This window comes from Cibotium barometz, chromosome 7 (genome assembly GCF_041138505.1).
Source record: "Cibotium barometz isolate CiBa-2024 chromosome 7, ASM4113850v1, whole genome shotgun sequence".
Classification (NCBI taxonomy): domain Eukaryota; kingdom Viridiplantae; phylum Streptophyta; class Polypodiopsida; order Cyatheales; family Cibotiaceae; genus Cibotium; species Cibotium barometz.
The window spans coordinates 7,887,162-7,908,054 of record NC_141052.1 but is presented as its reverse complement, the minus strand read 5'-3'; the positions used below and the strand labels follow the sequence as shown (position 1 = coordinate 7,908,054).

The 20,893-nt window shown below is 42.2% G+C and overlaps 1 protein-coding gene across 1 annotated transcript in view; it reads left to right on the top strand.

Annotated features, from left to right (window-relative positions):
* The first annotated feature begins 8,230 nt into the window (after positions 1-8,230).
* Positions 8,231-20,893, top strand: part of LOC147636644 (pentatricopeptide repeat-containing protein At3g03580-like) — a 67,586-nt gene continuing 54,923 nt past the window's right edge. The window contains exons 1-2 of the mRNA XM_086800101.1: positions 8,231-8,515; positions 8,591-8,745. Coding sequence (XP_086656227.1) covers positions 8,333-8,515; positions 8,591-8,745 — 338 coding nt within the window. The 5' untranslated portion in view covers positions 8,231-8,332. The remainder of the gene's footprint in view (positions 8,516-8,590; positions 8,746-20,893) is intronic.

Genomic DNA, 20,893 nt, shown 5'->3' with positions numbered 1-20,893 from the left:
AGTATACTACTATATACTATATAAAATTATATATATAGTACAACTCTCTTTAACTCTCTTTCTCTAACGCACTCTCTCTCTCTATCTCTGCTTCTCTCCAAGTCACTCTCTAACTCTTTATTTTCTCTATTTCTAAAACTCTTTCTCTCTAATTCTGTGTGTGTGTGTGTGTGTGTGTCTCTGTTAGCTACATACTTCTATGGTGGTCGATCGGGGACACTTGTGATACCATTGTACTACGTCTGGTACTTGGGTGATTTCCACAAATTTCTCATGGATAGTATATGCATGATCGGTATTGACTTGTTGTATTTTTGACTCTCTCTAACTATCTCTAAATCTCTTTTGCTAATACTCTCTCTCTCTCTCTCTAACTCTGTTTATCTCTCTCTCTATACATGTCACTCTTACTCTCTATATAACTCACTCTCTTTCTCTCTCTCTAACTCTATGTAACTCTCTCTCTAACTCTATTTAACTCTCTCTCTCTCTCTCTCTCTAACTCTCTCTAACTCTCTCTCTCTCTATATACTTTGGTCTAACTCACTCTCAAACTCTCTCTCTCTATATATACTTTGGTCTAACTCACTCTCAAACTCTCTCTCTTTCTCTTTCTAACCCCCCTCTCTCTCTAACTTTCTCAAACTCTCCAACCCTATTATCTAGCCTTGGGAGCTACACATCTCCGATTGAGGAGCTGTCTTCACGGGAGCAGAGTTGTCTTCCTACTGGACATAGTTTGTTTTGTCAGATTCGCGTTTTGGGCGCGTTACGGCCCCTGTTTCATTACTGCAGTGTATTTTTGACAATTTTTTGGAAGTTCTATTAGAGAACTATTTCTACTCGAAATCTGGTTATTGCAGTGCAACAGTGCATTTTGGAAGTGCAGACAGGGTTCGCACATATATTTTTGATACTGGGTGTATGTACATGTACTCTAGTCCCATTTGGTGACACACAGGATGTGCTAAAGTACGTTGCTGCAGCAGTTATAGGAGATACTGATGTATTATAGGTTGCATATAGAAGTTGTTTGTTTCCAGGTTATTTGATTGCTGCAGGAAAACATGTCGACGGAATTAATCATATTGTTAGTAAGAAGCTAAAAAAAGCAGAATGACATTAAAAGTGGGAAGTTGCAGCAAGGCAACTATGCATCATTTATGAAAAGCGAAGAGAAGAAAGGGAGAGCTGCCATGTGGCAACTCCAAAATAAGATATAGTAGAAACTTCACAGCTTCTCTCCTACTGCCTTCTAGTAGCTCTAGTAGCGACATGTTTAGCATTGCGTTAGCTCCAATGAGTATACCCCATGGATCATATATGACTGAAGGAATATCTTGATCTCAAAATCTCCAAGCTTAATAATTGTGTTTCTCAAGCTTTTTAATAGTGTTGATTTGTACTTCTACCATGATGATGAGGCCTGATTTGTTAAGGGTTTATAGAAGTGAAAGGTTAAGAAGAAGCTTTTGGGGTGGATGAGGGGTTTAATGAGGATAGAATTAATAATCTCTAAGAAAGTTTACTAGGTACAAACTTGTGCGTTTCGTTACTTTTTGAAGTAGGATGACCTACTTGTGCTTTTCCTTGCTTTTCGAAGTAGGATGACCTACTTGTGCTTATTTTCAAAAAACATTAAACTATTTTCTTTAATATCAAAAAATAAAACGGCCCTGCACATCCGCGTCGTTAATAGTCAGTCCTGGCTAAATTTGGATCGTATTGAATGCCTACTTGTTGGCATGGTAAGGGAACAACCTAAAGGAAGCAGGTTGACCACACCACACCACAAAGCCCAAGCGTGGCTGACCACTGGTCACAACAGTGTGTATCACCAACGGGATGACTTGAACCTAGGTGTAAGGGGGAGAATTCTTATAACACAATAGTGTGTAGCACCAGTCAAAGCAATGTGTAGTACTAATAGGACTCAAACCCAGGTGCAAGGGGGAGAATTCGTCCATCCACACACTAGCCAAGGAGTCTCACATGTGAATGTCGAGGATGACAAAACTAGGATACTTATTCCAACTTTTGACTCCTCTTTTGCCTGTACGATAGCAAGTGTCTGAAAACGAGATTGTGTGTGCTTGACGATGGCTCCTTTGTTATATGCGCACAGTCCTCGTGTGGATTGCGCCTTCACCTACACACTGATCTTGCTGCAGTCCATGATTTTGACCTCTTCAATACCTACCTCAAGCCAACCTACCTCAAGCTTGACTTCACCAAGCTTGGCTACCACCCTATGCACAAGGAGAAACCAACGTTCAAACAAAGAATTGCCTTCGTCGATTGTTATACCTTGATGGGGGCCGTTATGCGTTGACTAGTTTCGTTGCTGCTTTTGCTAGGTTTGTGCTTAGTGATGCTCTCTAGCTTGCCGGGGTTATGGGTTGGTGGGCATGTCCTGTCTCCATTGAAGGATTTCACATTCGGCCCTGTGGGGTCCCCTGAACAGTGGCCGTTTAAGTGCCTTCAATAGCACAAACCTTTTGTCATACGACTTTGCCTAATCGGCTCTCATACCAAGTAAAATTAGTTAAAAATAGGTATTTTGTTTTGTTTTAGATGGAAAAAATAAAAATGATCCTTTTTTTAGGGGGAGAAATGAGAGAGAGAGAGAGAGAGAGAGAGAGAGAGAGAGAGAGAGAGAGAGAGAGAGAGAGAGAGACTATTCAATGGTTGGTGGCGTGTGTGTATAAATTAGCGTGCACGTACACACACACACACAATGGTTGGTGGTTGTCTGTGTATAATACATACATACATACATACATACATACATACATACATACATACATATATATATATATATATATATATATATATATATATATATATATAAAGAGAAAGAGAAATTAAACAAGAGGAGAGAGAGAGAGAGAGAGAGAGAGAGAGAGAGAGAGAGAGAGAGAGAGAGAGAGAGAGAGAGAGAGAATGAGATGAGAAGGAAAAGAGAGAGAGAGAGAGAGAGTTGGTGGTCGTGTGTGTGTATGTATATATATATATATATACACACTAGTATTGGACTCGCATGTTGATGCGGCCACCAAGGTTCCAGAAAAAAACTGGTTCCCTCTCTATAGCCATCTCTTTCTCTCTTTCACTCTCTCACTCGTAGGCCTACTGCCCCCATCTCTCTCTCTCTCTCTCTCTCTCTCTCTAAGCATTCTCCCCTCTCTCTCTCTCTCTCTCTCTCTCTCTCTCTCTCCCCCCCTCTAAGCATTCTCCCCTCTCTCTCTCTCTCTCTCTCTCTCTCTCTCTCTCTCTCTCTCTCACACACACACACACACACACACTTCTCATCTACCATAAACTAACATGAAATTAGATCTCTCTCTCTCTCTCTCTCTCTCTCTCTCTCTCTCTCTCTCTCCCCCACACACACACACACACACACATTCACACACACACACACATACATAGTTCTCATTTTGGTAAATCTCTTATTACGGATGTGAAAGCTTTAGGATCGGATTCACATAACCACCTAATATTTTGGGTCTATTCACATAAGGGTGACTTCCTAATAATAAACAAATCCAAACCTACTGCATGCGAGATCTACTCGCCTAACTTGGTATTCATTCCTGTTGAGCTGGCTATGGCTATTTGTGGTTTATAACTCTGGGTATGGCAAGCACGCTGGTGAGCAGCTTTCATGGGGCAACGATTGGCAGCTTCATGCGGCTCTACCTATATAAACTTGCGTAAGGTGAGTGCTTATACACTCACTTAGCCCGTGTCTTGGGGTTCTTTTGCCATGTCTCTTGTGCTTGCATCAGCCGAGAGTTCTTCCTCTCAGGTAACTCATGTGGATTTACCTCTGATATACTAGTGATGGTACATAGACTATTGAGTCCCATGATGGCTGTCAATGGGAATCTCTTTGCTTTGTACAAAATTATGGGTTAAGGACTAGGTTGAAACCCATATTGTGCTTTGTCCATATTGCGTATGCTTCAGATTGCTTGTGGAAACTTTGACTTATGATGCATGAATAGAGAATGACCTTTGGTGGAATCCTATCTGTGGATTAATATCCGAATTCTGATACTATATTCTCTAGGTTTAGGGTTGAGAAGTTCTCTTAGCCTTTATGCTACACCTACTGTTGAGTTTTTCTGGCTAAGACGATCTTGGCACTACACTTATGGGCACATCATGAAATTTAATCTTTAGATGCCCTAAATCCCTATACACACATCGAGGATACAGAGTTGTGCAACTTATTGACAATGATAAAAGAGCATGTATTCTTGGGTGTATCTTGGTTGCTATATCTGAATTTCCACAGGAGATCTTTGATTATGATATTGACACGACTACCAATTGTCTGAACCATATGTGTATAGTTATGATATTTTTAACGAATATCTATTGAGACACTCGAGTGTTTATACCTTGATGAGTTTAAATAGATAAATTCAATATTTTCTAGCTTTTGCTGGTATGATAGGAGATATCTACTGGGTTATTTGGAATTACTAAGAAGCTAATTGTCTTTCATACTTATAAATACTTATAATGATTGATCCCTTTACTTTGGGATGATACTATGACTACATACCTTAGACATATCAAGGGAGTTGATCCCATCACTACATAAATCATAAGCTATTTTGGGTGACATCTATAACACGTGGCAGATCCTATGACACTTGCAAGACACACATGGGCTAACTCTTTGTTTGTCTGTTTGGATGGATGCAGGTAACGGGATCTATTCTCTCAAAATATCTTTGGGTTTATGCTCTACGCTAAATGTTTTCAAATAATGAAGTCACTAGCTCCACTTACTTGTAACATGATTATTGTATACAAATCTGTTGTTATATAATCATGTTTAAACATTTTTTACTGGTCAAGTTGTATAAGGTTCTTGGATTTTTCTGACCTGCTGAGGAAGAAGACTGAAAACACACACTATAGCTGCAGTATATATCTCTTTTAAAAGGGAGATATATGGAACCTCTAGCTTGATATTTTTGACCTTAGAAGTCTAGCTCTCCTCACTATCATTGTAACGCCTCCGCTACGGCTGCGTCTTCCTCAAGCCGCCATCGCCTAGGCGTGGAGAAGAAGAGAGGGTGGAAGTCGGTTCACCTCCCAACCATATAATGACGAGTTAGGGTTTCTCGTTGGGTTTTATACCAAAACCCTGGCCTGTGTCCACACCTCCTAGCCCGGCCGCCCATCTTACTTAAGAGCCGTGCTAACTTAGATGTGTACACACATCGACCAAACCCTAACGCCCATTAACCCCTGAACCCCGCTAGCACTAATAATACTCTCGAGACTCCGAAAGCTATTAACTTATGCTAGGGTTCGACTTCCGTAGGACCATAGTCCTGACAATCATTATGCTCTATGAGTTGATAGGTATCAAGTAGGTGGCTTTACTTTTGGGGTGAGATCAGGGCTCACAACAATTTTGCTTTGCATGCTGGTTGAAGGTAGTCCTTATCTCATACTCATCTCTGAATTCTCTGACTTTGGTTTACATGTTTGCACGACAAACCTGAACATTGTTCCAGATACGAACATTAGAAGTTTACTTTCTAAAAGGCTAAATCACATTTCCCCACTGAACCTCTAAATCCATATTTGGCTACTATCAGTGCCATACTAGACTGTTTGTCAAACATTACCAGTAAACTCCAACTGGAGTCTTCACAACTTAATGCAATTGCAGATGTTGTGCCTCACTTATTTATGGAAAAAACTGAATGGATCCCCAAAAAATGTCTATCAAAAGAAAGCCTTGGATTAATCCTTGCTTTTTACACTCGATAAAAACATTACTTGACAAATTCATGGTGATTGGGCTAGATAAAGCACCCAACAATGTATCCATCATTTGTAAAAAACTTGCTTACTCTTTTCATCATTAAAACTAACTATTTGAATATCAAATTCTCCCTCATAAGCCCTTATATAGGTAACTTTGTTACAAGGTATACTTGGAAACGTGAAAAACTCCATATCGTACCTTCTGAGGTTGTAAAAGTAAAAGCAACCGTCCTTTTGTCCAAAGCCTAAAAACGATTCTAGGACCCTTTCACCTAGTAATTTATTCTTCAACTAACCCTTTTGTTGCCTTTGAGGAGATATCCAAACTAATCAATAAATTTTGTAACAATGGATTCAGGAAGAAAGATGTACTTAATGTAATGGATTCAGGAAGAAAGATGTACTTAATGTAATCATTGAGAGTCTAGCCTGACGAATGGAGTGGAGCTAGATTCAATCCTTCTTTACTTATCAATCTGTTGAGGCAGTAGGCCCATACTCATGGGGCCTATTGCCTCAAAAATTTATGAGTATGGTACCTGGGATTGGGTGGACACACACACACACACACACACACGCTTCTCATCTATCATAAAACTCACATGAAATTAGATACCTTTCTATCTCTCTTGCTCTCTCTCTCCCACACACACACACACACATACACACACACACACTCACACACACAATTCTTGTTTTGGTAGATCTCTTATTAGGGATGTGAAAGCTTTAAGAACGGATTCACATAACCACCTAATATTTTGGGTCTATTCACATAAAGGCGACTTCCTAATAATAAACAAATCCGAACCTATTGCATATGCGAGATCTACTCGCTTAACTTGGTATTCATTCCTACTGAGCTGGCTATGACCGTTTGTGGTTTATGACTCTGCGTATGGCAAGCGCGCTGGTGAGGAGCTTTCATGGGACGACTGGCAGCTTCATGCGCTCTACCTATATAAACCTGCACAAGGTGAGTGCGTATACACTCACTTAGCCCGTGTCTTGGGGTTCTTTCGCATCGCAATGTCTCTTGTGCTTGCATCAACCGGGAGTTCTTCCTCTCAGGTAACTCATATGGATTTACCTCTGATATACTAGTGATTGTATATAGACTATTGAGTCCCATGATGGCTGTCAATGGGAATCTCTTTGCTTTGTACAAAATTATGGATTAATGACTAGGTTGAAACCCATATTGTGCACTGTCCATATTACATATGCTTCAGATTACTCGTGGAAATTTTGACTTATGATGCATGAACAGATAATGACCTCTGGTGGAATCCTATTTGTGGATTAATATCCGAATTTTGATAATATATTCTCTAGGTTTTGGGTTGACAAGTTCTCTCAGTCTTTATGCTACACCTACTGTCAAGTCTTTCCGGCTAAGACGATCTTGGCACTGCACTTATGGGCACATCATGAAATTTAATCTTTAGATGCCCTAAATCCCTATACACACATTGAGGATACATAGCTGTGCAATTTATTGACAATGATAAAAGAGCATGTATTCTTGGGTGCATCTCGGTTGCTTTCTGAATTTCTGCAGATCTTCGATTATGATACTGACATGACTACCAATTGTCTGAACCGTATATGTATAGTTATGGAATATTTGTTGAGATACCCGAGTGTTTATATCTTGATAAGTTTAAATAGATAAATTCAATATTTTCTAGCTTCTGCTCATATGACGATAGGAGATATCTACTAGGTTATTTGGAATTACTAAGAAGCTAATTGTCTTTCATACTTATAAGAGGAAACAATGCTTGATCTCTTTATAGGAATCACTAGGAAGCTAATTATCTTTCATACTTATAATGATTGATTCCTTTACTTTGGGATGATACTATGGCTACATACCTTAGACATATCAAAGGAGTTGATCCCATCATTGCATAAATCATAAGCTATTTCGGGTGACATCTATAACACGTGGTAGATCCTATGACACCTACAAGACACATATACAAGCTAACTCTTTATTTGTCTGTTTGGATGGATGCTGATCTATTCTCTCAAAATATCTTTGGGTTTATGCTCTACGCCAAATGTTTTCAAATAATGGATTCACTGGCTCCACTTACTTTTCAAATAATGGAGTCACTGGCTCCACTTACTTGCAACATGATTATTGTATACAAATCTGCTGTTATATAATAATCATGTTTAAACATTTTTACTGGTCAAGTTGGATAAGGTTCTTGGATTTTTTTGACTACTAAGAGAGAAGACTGAAAATACACACACAAGCGTACACACGTACGTATGCATGTACACACCATCTCTCTTTCTCTCTCTCATCCTCCAGTTTGCCATGTTGCAAGAATAGATGTCTTTCAATAATATGTAGAATATATAAAGAGAAAGTGTGAGATTAAAAAAAAAGGTTTTTTGTTTTGTTTTAAATGGGAAAAATTAAGGGTTTTTTTAGGGAGATCAACCCGCGAAGGGCGGCACATGCGCACGCATAACCCTCTGTACCAAAAACCTTTTTTCGCACGTTAGGCTCAACGATATGAAAACTAATGCACCCGATCAAGTATCACTGGGGGAATCATGCCCGCTTCGTCAGATGGAATTGTTTGTTCAGTCCGACCCTTCTGGTTTCAAGGACCCACAAGAGAGGCTCTGTGTCCAGTTGTGCACAGAGACAACCAAACGAGGATCCTCATGGCATAAACTGTGTTTAGATATCAAGGTATGCTTTCCTTATAATCATCCAAATCACTTTGGAAATACTCTTTTAATACTCGCTGGATGATTGGAATTGCAGACTTATCCAAATTCTTTGCAAGTTAAATTGAGTAGTGAAGAGGCACATGCATTTCCACGAGAAAACGCAAGATCAAAGAAACCCACAAATGATGTTACAAGGGATTCCTCTCTAAATGCTAATTTGGGATTCCACCTTAACAAGATTTGTACCAGGTAACCTCCTGATTATGGAATTAAAACATATTTTCTAAGGCATCTTCTTTAAAAATAAAATAAAATTGGCAATGTATGTATATATATATATATATGTGTGTGTGTGTGTGTATGTATACGCATATGCATATGTATATGTATATGTATATGTATATGTATATGTATATGTATACATACATACATACATACACACACACACACACACACACACACACACACACACATATATATATATATATATATATATATATATATATATATCAACTACTTATTTGTTGTACTAATTCTTTCTATTTGTTGCTTCCCTTAGTGCTAGGCTTCATTATGGCTGAGTCTGCCCTGCATCTCCGGATGCATAATGGAGTTGATAGTTATATAGTCTTGTGGGTTGACTACCATGAGTATATGACATGCACGTTCCTAAAAGGTGAATTTGGACATGTTCCTGGATTCATCTAGGTATATAGTTCAGTCGTATTAGCGGACAACAGATTTCACATTGTGAAGTTTTCGCCTGAGTTGCGGCCAGTTGATATTGTGCTTATTCTTTCTATCTTTAGCGGTACATTTGTCCTATCAACTACTTATTTGCTGGACTAATTCTTTCTATTTGCTGCTTCCCTTAGTGTTAGGCTTCACTATGGCTGAGTCTGCCTTGCATCTCCGGAGGTTTGACAGAAACTCAGTACGAAGGGCTTTGTGTGAATATATGCTCTTATGTTGTGTGTGTGTGTGTTTGTGTAGTGCGTGTGTGAGAGCATATCTTGATACAAAGTTCTACATCCACTATTGGGCACTGATGGCGTTAGTGGGGATGTCGTAGTATCTAGTCCATACTATGTATAATGGAGTTGATAGTTATATAGTCTTGTGGGTTGACTACCATGAGTATATAACAGGCACGTTCCTAAAAGGTGAATTTGGGCATGTTCTTGGATTCATCTAGGTATATATATATATATATATATGTATATTTATATGTATATATCTCTAGGCAGGTGCCGAGTTCAAATCCCACTGTGGCTGTAGCAATTGGATTTGATGTTGCCTGTCACTAAATATATATATATATATATATATATGTATGTATGTATGTATGTATGTATTTAGTGACAGGCAACATCATCCGTATGTATGTATTTAGTGACAGGCAACATCAAATCCATATATATGTATATATAATACATATATGTTCCTGGATTCATCTAGGTATATAATGCAGCCGTATTAGCGGACATGCAGATTTCACATTGTGAAGTTTTCGTCCGAGTTGCGGCCAGTTGATATTGTGCTTATTCTTTCTATCTTTAGCGGTGCATTTGCCCTATCAACTACTTATTTACTATACTAATTCTTTCTATTTGCTACTTCCCTTAGTGCTAGGCTTCATTATGGCTGAGTTTGCCCTGCATCCCCGGAGGTTTGACAGAAACTCAGTATGAAGGGCTTTGTGTGAATATATGCTCTTATGTGTGTGTGTGTGTGGAGTGCGTGTGTGAGAGTATATCTTGATAGAGAGTTCTACACCCACTATTGGGCCCTGATGACGTTAGTGGGGATGTCGTAGTATCTAGTCCATACTATGGATAATGGAGTTGATAGTTATATAGTCTTGTGGGTTGACTACCATGAGTATATAACATGCACGTTCCTAAAAGGTGAATTTGGGCATGTTCCTGGATTCATCTAGGTATATATAAATATATATATATACATACATACAGACATATATATGTATATTATATATATACGTATATATAATACATATGTACATATATATTATATTATATTATACATACATACATACATACATACATATATATATATTTAGTGACAAGCAATTCAAATCCAACTGCTGCAGCCACAGTGGGGTTTGAACTCGGCACTTAGAGATTGAAACCCCTTACTAAGTGGGCTATTTGGCGGGGAACAATTCAGTGCAAGCTTTGTTTATAGGCCACACATTTAAATTTTAAAGTTTATGTGAATGTTGCATTGCACATTTCAAAGCACCATTGCATATAATGTACTGCATTATGTGCCGAAGCTCTGAAAGATCGGAATAAGACACTCTTATTTTTTCTGTTCAAGAAATTCCATGAATCCTCTTTGTTAGGACAACACCAAAGACAAGGGCAAGGACAATGTTTCATAGGAGGGATCTACCAAAGTTGCATACATGGCAGTCACAGATTCATCTACTTCTTCACAGGGTTCACTCCTCGTGATCACAGCAATGACTTTTCTTGAAGAGGTCAGTGACACACTTGAAGCGGTGGAATGGGTTGGTGATAGTGGTGCTTCTGCCCACATGACCAATCAAGCCCATATCTTGGAGGAGTACTAGACTCTCTCTTCTTCAATTCGCATTGGCGACAACTCTTCGCTTCCTGTCTCACCGCTTCCTGTCTCACCGGTGTCAGTAATGTCTCTTTGGGTTCTTCTGCCACCTTACATGAGGTTTTATATGTACCACAGATTTTCAAAAATCTATTTTCAGTGTACAAAGCTTCTCAAAAGGAACTTAGAGTGTACTTTGATGATGAGGTCATTGAAGTGATCGACAGGAAGACTCTCTCAGTTGTTGCCAATGGAGTCCAGATGGGGGTCTCTATAAGAGCACCAACTTTTCTTCCTAGATCCCTCACATTGACTCAGCTTTTCTTCCCCTTGATGGCTTTGGTTTCTGAGGGAGATACTTCTCTGTGGCATTCACGCTTTGGTCATGTTCCCATTGTTGCCTTACAGAAGTTCCATTCTCAGCAGGTTGTCAGTGGACTACCTCAGCTCAGGTCTCTTTCCCACATCTACTCATCCTGCATGATGGGTAAGCATCATCAAGATGCATTTCAGAAGAGGCCACTCATCGAGCAATCCGAAGACTAGAGCTTATACATGCACATCTTGTTGGACCCATGGAGGTTGAGTCTCTTGGAGGGGCTCGATATTTTCTTCTTCTTATGGATGATTTCACACGCAAAGTCTGGGTATGTTTTCTGGCTCACAAGTCAGATGCTTTTGCCGGTTTCAAGACTTGGATCGCGATGGTGGAAAATTAGTTTGGGGTACAGTTTCTTTTCTCTGGACTGATAATAGTGGCGAGTTTATACCGTTTGATAACTTCCTTGTGTCAAAGGGCATTCACCGACATACCTCTGTTCCTTACACTCCTCAGCAAAATGGAGTTGTGGAATGGAAGAACCGGACCATAAAAGAGATGGCTCGTTCTTTGTTGCATCATGTTGGTCTCCCTCCTGCTTTCTAGGGTGAAGCTGTGGCTACCTTAGTTTATCTCATTAATCACTCTCTCACAAAAGCGGTTGAGGGGATGACTCCAGAGGAGGCTTTGACAGGACACAAGCCTTTTGCTTCTCATGTACGTGTTTTTAGTTGTGTTGCTTATGTGGATGTCCCAGATCAGAAGAGGACCACACTCGCACCGAAGTCAAAGAGGATGATCTTCACAGGCTACAGTCTGAAATCCAAAGAGTACTGCTTTTGGGATCCAAAGGTTGATGACATTATCATTTCTCGGGATGGTCCGTTTGATGAGAGCTTGTTTGGCATTGACTCCTCTTCACTTGATGCATCTACAGATTTTTTGGATGATCCATTCTTGGCGGATGTTAGTGATCTTATACCTCTTCCACATCCTCCTCCTCCTCCTGCTGCTGTTGCTGCAACTCCGGTGCCAGCTGCTGCTTTACAACCACCAGTTTCTTCAGCTCCTAGTCCCTCTACGAGTCCTGCTTTGACTCCGGAATTACCCCCACTAGTGCTTACTTCATCACCTCTCCAGCAGCATCGGATGAGTCCTCTATTGCAGTTGGATCTTCTTCTTCTTCATGCTTTGAGAGGAAGGTTGGCCTACTTCGGTGGGTTCAGTAACTCTTTAGAGATTCTGGTCTCACTAATGCACAACTCCATAATTGGATCTCTACCACCATCCCTGGACCTCGTTGTTCATCTCGGGCTTCCACATCTCATCACACAGTGAATTATGCTCTCATGAGTTCTCTCCAGGAGATCGATGAGCCTAAGAGTCAAGAGGAGGCTCTTTCACAGCCGCAGTGGTGGCAAGCCATGGAAGCAGATATGTCCTCTATTGAGAGGAATCACACTTGGTCTTTGGTGTCACAGCCTTTACATCGTCGTGTGATTGGTGTGAAATGGATTTTCAAAGTCAAGTTTCATGCAGATGGTACCTTGGATAAGTACAAAGCTCGCCTTGTTGCTTGAGGATATGCTCAGAAGGCAAGTGAAGACTTTGATGAGACATTTTCTCCTACAGCCAGGTATACTGTAAACCGGCCTTCAGATAACAAAGGGCGGTGAAACAAACATTTGCACATAAAACACTTCAACACCATTTGAGGACCTAGAAAAGGAAAACAAACAGGGGGAGCTAGAGTGCTCCTGCAAATAGTACACGGACACCGATTGGCCCCAAATCGCAGTGGCGCCCCTTGCGGTATTTCTTTAATTGATTATAAGAGCTTTGATTACAATATAAGGCTGGGAACTCAGCCGTCACAGTAGAACCCTTGAAGCCTGCAAAGAACCTGCATCTGGCTTCTTGTCCACTCGGCATCCACAAACAAGTCCAGCCATTGTTCATACCAAAAGACTCTGTCACATTGAGTCTGCATACAGAAGCTTTCTCCCATGATCAAGGCTGCCACAACCATCCATAGCCTCTCACACTATGAACAGCATCACACCCTGACACATCCAGTGCTCCTGTATCACAACACAGACTCCCAAACTGTCTCTCAGAAGAGTATCACAGCACAGCATAACATACAGTCCTCGACACACCTGTACAAACCCTCTCTACCATCCAAGGGTACTATCCATCTCTGTCATGGATTCCCTGTCCCTTGTCCTATCAGTAGCAAGGCTGTACCAAACATGTGTCCACTCCTGTACCTTTTGCCTGCATGTGACCTATCTCCTGGAGAAACCCAAAAAACATGTCTCTTTGAGAAAACCTACGACCTGTTTCCACATGAAACCCTTAGGCCTGTTTCCCTTTGAAACTTCTGTCCTGTTTCCATACAGAACCATTCATAGCACCATTCAACAATAGTGCCAACAACAGCATACATCTAGTTACCTGTTCCCTCATGAAACATCTGGCAACATAGTGATGTCCATAACTGTAGATCCCACTGTTCCTTTCTAGCAGGAAGAAAACAATCTGCTCCATGAGCACGCAGCCATGCGAGCTTGCATCACTCCCATGCCAAGAAACATAACCAAAAGACCTGTACTTGCAGCCAAAAACCCAAGCACATAGCTGAATTTGCAACCAAGCAAAAACAGCCCATAATCAGTCCATAAACTGACCCAAAACAACCTTGTTGCAAGAGGGATTAGCACCATGTGCACCTCTGTAGTCCTGGCCACCTGAGCACCAAGCGAGAGAGAGAGAGAGAGAGAAAAAGCGCTGCAGTCTGCCTGCTTTCCACGAGCCAAAAAGCACACGCATGGCCTAGCTTTCTATGTGCCATCTGTACCCTGGAGATGTGCTGCCTGCGGCTGTACAAGACTGAACTGTCCCGCCTATACCTGCTGGACAGAACTGTCCTTATCTGCCTGTATGTACCTGTTCGTACAAGTTTACACCTGCACAGTAGGCGCCTGCACCTGCAGCACCCGTACCAGCCTGTACCAGCCTTCTCACAGCTGCTGTACTGTACGGCTATTCTCCACGCAGTCAACCGGCCTGCTTTCTCCTCTCTTCCACGCAGCCAACTTCTACGCAGCCACTCCAAAAAGCACATGCGCATCCTCTAGGGAAAGGCGCCTCTTTTGCCTGCTAGCCCTCCTTTTACCCCAAAAAGCACACGTGGCCCCAATATAGCTTATGGGCCACGTTTTCTTCATAAATGGCATTAAAAATTACTTTAAAGGTTTTTAAAACCTTTTAAGTCAAAATTCCTTTGCCCCCTTTCACACATGGGGTTATCCACACACGGGCTTCCATCTTCACTCCAACCTGATGCCATTCACACTGTCCACCATGTCCCCGTGCACACCTGCATCTTGTCCAGAGAAAAACACAGGGTCGTAACATACCCCCCTCTTGAAAAAATGGCAAGCGTCCTCGATTGCACTCAATGGCACAGTAAGGCATCTTATGAGCAAAAACACCCCATATGGCAAAAACAATGGCCTTCCAATGCATCTGGATGATAGAACAATCATCCTGCACAATAAGCCACACTGTCCTCTTGCTTGTTCCTTCAGAACCTACAGCAAAAGTCTAAAACCAAATGGAAACACGTTACCTGTGTTAGCCAAAAACAAAACCATGCATCATTCTACATATGACAAACATATGCATGACACACATATGCATTCTCAAACAATATGCTCCTCAAAATGCTCTACCTACTCCAAAGTAACAGTCTAAGGGCTGCTCGCAAGCCTTACGCCCATGGGCATCCCGCAGGACCCACGACTGAAGGTAAAACATGAGCATATGCAAGCACTCAATGCATCTAAACACTACATCCACTAAGTACTTTCCCACATATGTCTCATGGCCATCCCGCAGGAGTTACACCCGATGGTGCATCCATGAACATAATAAAGCACTTGATGTATCATACCAACATACATGCAGCACATGACACAATGCAGAGTATTTCCCAATGTATTCTCAATGATACCAGGATCCAATGGCACCAGAATACAAAATACCTCTACCTCAAAAAGTGTATGCATACATGCACAAACAGAGTTCGATCCATATTTCCATGAACCAAACCAACTCTAGGACTGCTCGCAAGACTTATGCCCTCCATAGAGTTATCCATAGTTGCAGTTAGAGTTCCAGGTGCGCGCGACTGTGAACCATACCCAACTTTACTATCTCATGTGACTAGTACACAATATCATAGAAGTCCCATAAGCAGATGTACTGTCAGCCTCAGTACCTTCGGGTGAATACAAAGATGTCACCAAGCGACTCCTAGATAACAACTGAGCCTGTCTGTAACAACAAGGGAGCGGAGGTGCTACCCCCCTCTTGAGCATCAGGCAATGCTCCAGACCTATGCTCTGCTGAACCTGAATGAGCCGTAACAAGAGTCGACTCCAACTCATAGGCATCAAGATAAAGCTGCAACTCCTGAGGTGAATCTGCTAAGTCACCCTCCTCCATCCACTTCGCATCCATCAGTGAACCTCCTCCATCCACTTCGCATCCATCAGTGAACAGCTCTTGAACTTCACAGGATAGCGACGGGAAACTTTACCCTGTACCTTTCTTTTCTTATGTGCCAGTACCTGCTCAGGAATAAGAACCTCGTCAAGTTCCTCCACTTCCATCTGAGCCTCATCTGATACATCCTCAGGCACCCAAAACCTGCTTGCACTCCACCCAAGTGATAAGCACAAGTCCTCGATGAAGCATAGTAGATCACCACTGCTAAACATAGAAAGAAACTGTCTTCCGAACCCATGAAGCCTCTATGAAGATACCACCGGTGACAAACTGTCGAAAGCCATAGCCTTCAACGCATCTCCTGCACCATAACACTTCAACTGCTTCTTGTTCCTGGCCGACTACTTCTTGTCCTTGGTGTCTTTTCTCCTGAACTTCATCTTCAGCTCTTGCTCTTTACCTCATATAGGCAAAGACACACAACCCTGTACTATGCCCTGCACTTCCTTTTCACTTTCCTCATGTTGAAGCTTTTGATGTGACTCTCATGAGACAACCACGAGCTCGCCCCCTTAGGAAAGTTGGCGATTGTCCCGACCAAAGCAACCACGGACTCGCCCACTTGAGAAAGTCGACGATGTGTCCCGGCAAACGGAACCTTGTAAACCGGCCTTCAGATAACAAAGGGCGGTGAAACAAACATTTGCACATAAAACACTTCAACACCATTTGAGGACCTAGAAAAGGAAAACAAACAGGGGGAGCTAGAGTGCTCCTGCAAATAGTACACGATTGGCCCCAAATCGCAGTGGCGCCCCTTGCGGTATTTCTTTAATTGATTATAAGAGCTTTGATTACAATATAAGGCTGGGAACTCAGCCGTCACAGTAGAACCCTTGAAGCCTGCAAAGAACCTGCATCTGGCTTCTTGTCCACTCGGCATCCACAAACAAGTCCAGCCATTGTTCATACCAAAAGACTCTGTCACATTGAGTCTGCATATAGAAGCTTTCTCCCATGATCAAGGCTGCCACAACCATCCATAGCCTCTCACACTATGAACAGCATCACACCCTGACACATCCAGTGCTCCTGTATCACAACACAGACTCCCAAACTGTCTCTCAGAAGAGTATCACAGCACAGCATAACATACAGTCCTCGACACACCTGTACAAACCCTCTCTACCATCCAAGGGTACTATCCATCTCTGTCATGGATTCCCTGTCCCTTGTCCTATCAGTAGCGAGGCTGTACCAAACATGTGTCCACTCCTGTACCTTTTGCCTGCATGTGACCTATCTCCTGGAGAAACCCAAAAAACATGTCTCTTCGAGAAAACCTACGACCTGTTTCCACATGAAACCCTTAGGCCTGTTTCCCTTTGAAACTTCTGTCCTGTTTCCATACAGAACCATTCATAGCACCATTCAACAACAGTGCCAACAACAGCATACATCTAGTTACCTGTTCCCTCATGAAACATCTGGCAACATAGTGATGTCCATAACTGTAGATCCCACTGTTCCTTTCTAGCAGGAAGAAAACAATCTGCTCCATGAGCACGCAGCCATGCGAGCTTGCATCACTCCCATGCCAAGAAACATAACCAAAAGACCTGTACTTGCAGCCAAAAACCCAAGCACATAGCTGAATTTGCAACCAAGCAAAAACAGCCCATAATCAGTCCATAAACTGACCCAAAACAACCTTGTTGCAAGAGGGATTAGCACCATGTGCACCTCTGTAGTCCTGGCCACCTGAGCACCAAGCGAGAGAGAGAGAGAGAGAGAAAAAGCGCTGCAGTCTGCTTGCTTTCCACGAGCCAAAAAGCACACGCATGGCCTAGCTTTCTATGTGCCATCTGTACCCTGGAGATGTGCTGCCTGCGGCTGTACAAGACTGAACTGTCCCGCCTATACCTGCTGGACAGAACTGTCCTTATCTGCCTGTATGTACCTGTTCGTACAAGTTTACACCTGCACAGTAGGCGCCTGCACCTGCAGCACCCGTACCAGCCTGTACCAGCCTTCTCACAGCTGCTGTACTGTACGGCTATTCTCCACGCAGTCAACCGGCCTGCTTTCTCCTCTCTTCCACGCAGCCAACTTCTACGCAGCCACTCCAAAAAGCACATGCGCATCCTCTAGGGAAAGGCGCCTCTTTTGCCTGCTAGCCCTCCTTTTACCCCAAAAAGCACACGTGGCCCCAATATAGCTTATGGGCCACGTTTTCTTCATAAATGGCATTAAAAATTACTTTAAAGGTTTTTAAAACCTTTTAAGTCAAAATTCCTTTGCCCGCTTTCACACATGGGGTTATCCACACACGGGCTTCCATCTTCACTCCAACCTGATGCCATTCACACTGTCCACCATGTCCCCGTGCACACCTGCATCTTGTCCAGAGAAAAACACAGGGTCGTAACATATACCACCATCAGGATTCGTTTGACTCTGGCTGTACACTTCAGATGGCCCGTGTTCCAGATGGATGTCAAATCCGCTTTTTTGAATGGAGATTTGGAGGAAGAAGTTTATGTTGAGTAGCCTCGTGGTTTTGTGATTTCTTGTTATCTCTTGGCTTTGAGAGGGCATATGCGGACAACAATCCCTATGTGCTTCTTTTCTGATGGGGATATTTGTGTCATTGTTTTGTATGTTGATGACCTCACCCTTTCTGGCTCAGATATTGAGTTGGTCACACAAGTTCTGTCCAAGCTTTCAGCGACATTTGAGATGATATTTTCTTGGACTAGAGGTTTGGCAGAAAGCTGACTATATCTTCATTATCTTCATTTCTCAGTAGAAGTATGTGAAGAAGCTGCCCTCACTTTATGGGTTGTTAGACTGTACACCTCTCTCTTGTCCCATGGATCCCAATGCCAAGTTATCCAAGGAGGATGATACACCCTTGGTGGATTCCATAGAATGCTGGCAGATTGTTGGCTCATTGCTTTACCTTGCCAACACCCGTCGAGATATCTCCTATGCTATGAGTGTTCTCAGCCAGTTCTCATCAGCCGCTTGAAGGTCTCATTGGCAGGTAGCCTTGAGAGTTCTTTGTTATCTTGGAGGTACTTTAGATTATGGCATCACCTATTCTAGTGGTGCTAATTTGGTTGGTTTCACATATTCTGATTGGGCAGGCTGCATTGATACTTGGAGGTCTACATCTGGGTATTGCTTCATGCTTGGTATTGGATTGGTTTCTTGGAAGTCTCAAAAGCAGAGGACTATTTCTGCTTCTTCCACTGAGGCTGAGTACAAATCCTACCTTCTCTCCTCCACTGAGGCACTTTGGATTCATCAGATTCTAGAGCATTTGTGCTGTGCCAACACTTCCCCAGCTACCATATTCTCGGATTCTCAGAGTGCTATTGCTCTAGCTCAGAATCCTGTGATACGGGGATGATCCAAGCATTTGGAGGTGCATTATCATTTTGTACGTGACTGGATCGAGTTGGGACTTCTTTGGTTGGCCTACTGTTCTACCAAGGACAATGTGACCATCTCTTCACCAAACCACTTCCGAGAGCTACTTTGGAGGTGTTACTTCAGCGTGCTGGCATTGGACTGCCCCTCTGGCGTTGAAGAGGAGGTGTTGGAATATATATCATCTCCAGAGGGTCTACATACACCTTTTTCATGCTTGTACTGGTCATTTTATGAGACTTTGCATTTGCATATTTTAGCAGATATTATTTGGGATTTTTCTACCATTTTTAGGCATTTTATAGCATTTTTATGCTACAGGACAGCTGTTGGCCTCCTACAACCAGCTCTTAGGAGGGATATATAAGGGTGCTCACCCTTCCTCTCAGTTTTCATCTCATTGTTGCATATTTGCTGGAGGTCATTGGCTGTAGAGACAGTCTCTTATGCTTGTAAGCACCTACGTGCTTTCCTCGTGCTCATTTTCAGCAATAATCAACTGTTTCCAACCTTCTACAGTTTGTGCTTTGGGCCTACAACTTGTGTTTGCTCTTTCTTTCACAAGATATCCCTCTTGTATATGAATCCACAACTTCCCAATGATAGGGATCACTTGCACTTGCTTTCCCACAAAGGCAGCCTTTGCTTCAATCTGGGGCCCCATGTCCCCTGCATCAATGTTCAATGCGGCTGCCATCTCCATAGAGATGAAATTATTTGTGGCACAGTCATCAAACATAAAGAGTGTGGGTTCATCCTTAAGTTGTCCCCAAGCTTTGCAAATCACGCTCTCTTTATCATCATTTTGTATATCCCTTTGCACATCAGGAATGGCATGCACGTTAACCTTTTGCTGCTTCTCATTGTCCTTATTCTTGTGTTTAGGACACTCATGAAACATGTGATCCTGGCTGCCAGATGAGAAGCATTTTCTCTCTTTAGCATATTGCTCTCTTTGCTCCGGGGTTAAGCTAAACTTGTGCTTTTTCTGAGAGGCATCTTTGGGCTGTGAATTTACAGCATTCCCTCCACCTTTCGCATCTTTCACATAAGGTTTAGCATGCTGTCCACTCTTTTGCAGGTTGTGACTAGCCCTCGCTTTGCCCTTGAAAGCATGATTCCCTTTGCTGAAATGTTGTAGTTTGTGCTCTAATTGCTCTCTGGCAAGAGCGGCTACTATGTAGGTAGCATTGTGATGCATATCAAGACTAGATTCGTAAACCGGTTAGTTGCCTTGACTTGAACTTCCGTTTCTTCTTGGGCTCACCCACGAACAAAACTTCCAAAATTTGTTCGCATAAGCTTGCAGAGTCTCGTTGTCTTTCTTTATCTTATCCCATTTTCTCATGATCTTCTCCACAACATTGGGAGGCAAGAACTGTGCATAGAACCTCTCTTTGAAGTCCTCCCATATTTGAACAAGGCTGTTAGAAACTTTTCCAATGGGCAGCTGAGCCCTTTAGAAACATGCTCACATGGCGAATCTTTGACTTCTCAGAAAACTTGTCACCATTTGGCCACCCAATTGGTCCACCCGTG